This window comes from Loa loa (genome assembly GCF_000183805.2).
Source record: "Loa loa unplaced genomic scaffold supercont3.309, whole genome shotgun sequence".
In the NCBI taxonomy this organism is placed as follows: Eukaryota; Metazoa; Nematoda; class Chromadorea; order Rhabditida; family Onchocercidae; genus Loa; species Loa loa.
In genome coordinates this window covers 48,598-51,388 of record NW_018108489.1, presented here as the reverse complement: position 1 = coordinate 51,388, position 2,791 = coordinate 48,598, and the positions used below count along the sequence as shown (strand labels likewise).

The 2,791-nt window shown below is 30.1% G+C and overlaps 1 protein-coding gene across 2 annotated transcripts in view; it reads right to left on the bottom strand.

Moving 5' to 3' along the window:
- Positions 1–693: 693 nt before the first annotated feature.
- LOAG_14302 overlaps positions 694–2,791 on the bottom strand; it is a gene marked incomplete at its 3' end in the record, with an annotated part of 2,650 nt that continues 552 nt past the window's right edge. Inside the window, exons 1-5 of one of the 2 annotated variants that reach the window (XM_020448788.1) lie at positions 2,572–2,657; positions 2,014–2,201; positions 1,376–1,562; positions 1,035–1,129; positions 694–918 (exon numbers count right to left, since the gene is read on the bottom strand). In XM_020448788.1, the coding sequence (XP_020301092.1) occupies positions 868–918; positions 1,035–1,129; positions 1,376–1,562; positions 2,014–2,201; positions 2,572–2,617 (567 nt within the window). In that variant the 5' untranslated portion in view covers positions 2,618–2,657. Of the gene's footprint in view, positions 919–1,034; positions 1,130–1,375; positions 1,563–2,013; positions 2,202–2,571; positions 2,658–2,791 lie in introns of those variants that run through there. The other variant, XM_020448789.1, reaches the window with a different exon arrangement.

Here is a 2,791-nt window from a genome sequence, read left to right as displayed (position 1 = left end):
TATATATATATATATATATATATATATATATATATATATATATATATATATATATATATTTATATAAAGCAATCAGTAATAAATGAATAATAATTTAGAGGATAAGTAAAACAAACCAGCTCCTGCTGGACCCAATGCTTCATATTCTTCACCCATTATTAATTTACTTCCGTTTCTTTTTTTTTTCTAAATTAAGTCACCGACCGTTCAGAGATACGTAAAAATGGCGATATGAAAATGTTGCGAAAGAATGTAGAGTTTATGTGCAAAATAAATTGTCACATCTAATTTAAATTTTTAATTAATCAAAAATGAATCCCATCTTATTATTTCAAAACTTGATTGTTTAAATTTACCTGTCATTCAATTGGTTTTCAACTGATTGCTGATTATAGCTGAATGATCAAAATGATATATAGCTTACCGTGAATAAATGTTATTTTGTGATACACATCACTTCCGCATATAGCAATACACTTTAGTATATTTTGTTGTGCACAATTAATTAACTCCTTAATTTTTTGAAACAATCTTTAACTTCAGTCACATCATATTGAAATTTTATTTTTCCAATTAGTGATTTCACGAAATTAATAACTTTTATTTCATTGGTAAAGAAATAAAATTTCATAACAAGCAATCATTTTAATAATTTTTAACATCAAGATTAAATACCTAAATCTGCAACAAAGTAAAAAAAACACTGGATTTATAAATGCCGGTATCAAAAATTCTGCAGTTTATGGTACTAACATAAATATAAGTGCGCGTTTAACCTTAAAAAAGGAAAAAAAAGAATTATAGTCGTGGTGATCACTGCAAGAACAGGAAAGATCAATGCTCACAAATGTCGCATCATCCAAACAATTATTCTTTTGATTGCCCATTACTTTTTTTGACGTTTTTTCTTCGTAGTAACTGCAAAATTTTATTCATGTTTTCAACTGTTAATTTAGATTAGTGTTCGTTCGCATATTTCATGACTTCAGACAGATACAGAGCCGAACTCTAGTATTTAAACGTAAAATTCTTACTTTTATTCTGTCAGGTCCAACTTTCATGAAATCTTCATTCGTAAATATGGATTTATTGTTGGATTTCTTGAAGTACCGATGATCTCGTACTCCATCTAAAAAAATGCCAAACACACATAGGAAATGAATTATGAAGATAAAATCACTTCAACCACATTGCTCACTCAAAGTCCTACACATTATTTAAAGCTAAAATAAATCCTGAATGGCCTAACGACACCGGTTATATCAACTTTCATCAAATAACAGTTGGAGCGTGGATAACTTGATAACCTGACGGTATCAAATTTTGGAAAATTATAGGTATAAATGAAGAAAAACATGCTAAAAGCAAAACAAACTATTTCGTTTACGCAATGCGCGAAGAATTTTTTTTCGACGACGGTTATGTTCATCCATGAAGTCCATCATCTGTTTGGTTTTGTCAGGATCCAATTTACAGTTCGCTTCATAAATCATATATTTGATGTTACGTTTCAATAGATTCGTCTTACCTTTTAAACGACTTTCTTCTAACAGCGAAATGTTCTGAAAAATAAAATACAAATCACTATTTTAAATATATTGAAAATTAAAAAATGGGATAAAATGAATAGACTGAAAGAAGTCAACAGAACGAAAAAGGAAAATAGTCTATAAAATAAAAAGTCATTCATGAACTTTAATATTGCAATGTTATTTGAATTCCCGTAAAAAAGCCGCTTAAGCTAAAAAGTAGTTTAACACACTAATACAACGTTTCATAATGGAAATTAGTCATCAAGATACTACTGCATGCAATATCATTAGCAATTAATATTTACCTGAAATTCATTAGTTAAAACTTCAAGTCAAACTTATAACTTCTGGAAAATTCAGTAAAAGATCAAAAAAAAAAACAAGTCGCCTTTAAAGTTTATACTTAAGAATATTGATTTGAGAAGAAATGAACGATAACAAGACCATCGAAATTGGCGTAATTTTTTTACTGTTCCATTACCTTAGCAATTTTTTTCCTATTCTGGTTCTTTACACTTCGCCTTTGCACATTAGAATTAACGATGATATCATCCAATTCCGGATCGTATTCTGAAGTGGTAGCTACGGCGGCAAACTGCTGACGATTTCTTTCCATCTTCGAAGGCCTTCCTGATTTCCGTACGGTTTTTGCGCTTTTCACGCTATCATCTAAAAATGAACAAAACCCTAGAAAGTAAAAATAAGAATAAATAAGCAAAGCAATATAGAATACTTCAACATAAAGCGTTATGGATAAGAAATAAGCCCAAAGGTTTTATCCTGGTTAAATCAAATATGCGATCTACAAAGTTCTAGTAAATCCATTCCAGGTAGATATTTATAGCTTTCACAAAATCTACCACACGATTCGTCAGCGGAATGGAACTTCTCGTCTCAACTTACCATTATTACCACTTGGAACTAATCAAACAAAGACCATATCCGAAGTCGTTTCATATCGAACAAATAAATATTTAACAAGCTCCTAATCTCATTCATTTTCCCCTTGAAATAAAAACAAAGAATAAAATTAACCAACCTGCATTCACAAGCTCGATAGCTTCCTTCAACAATTTCATCGACATCCCAACACACTTAAACTACCTCCAATAATGGCTAACTAAATTTGGTAATATTTTAAAATCCATAAAACATAATCCACCATGACAACATATATGGAATCATGACGAAAACATTATCTAACAGTAATAGGCTATAATCCACCCTCGACATGCCAGAAAGATTTCAAACGCCTAGAA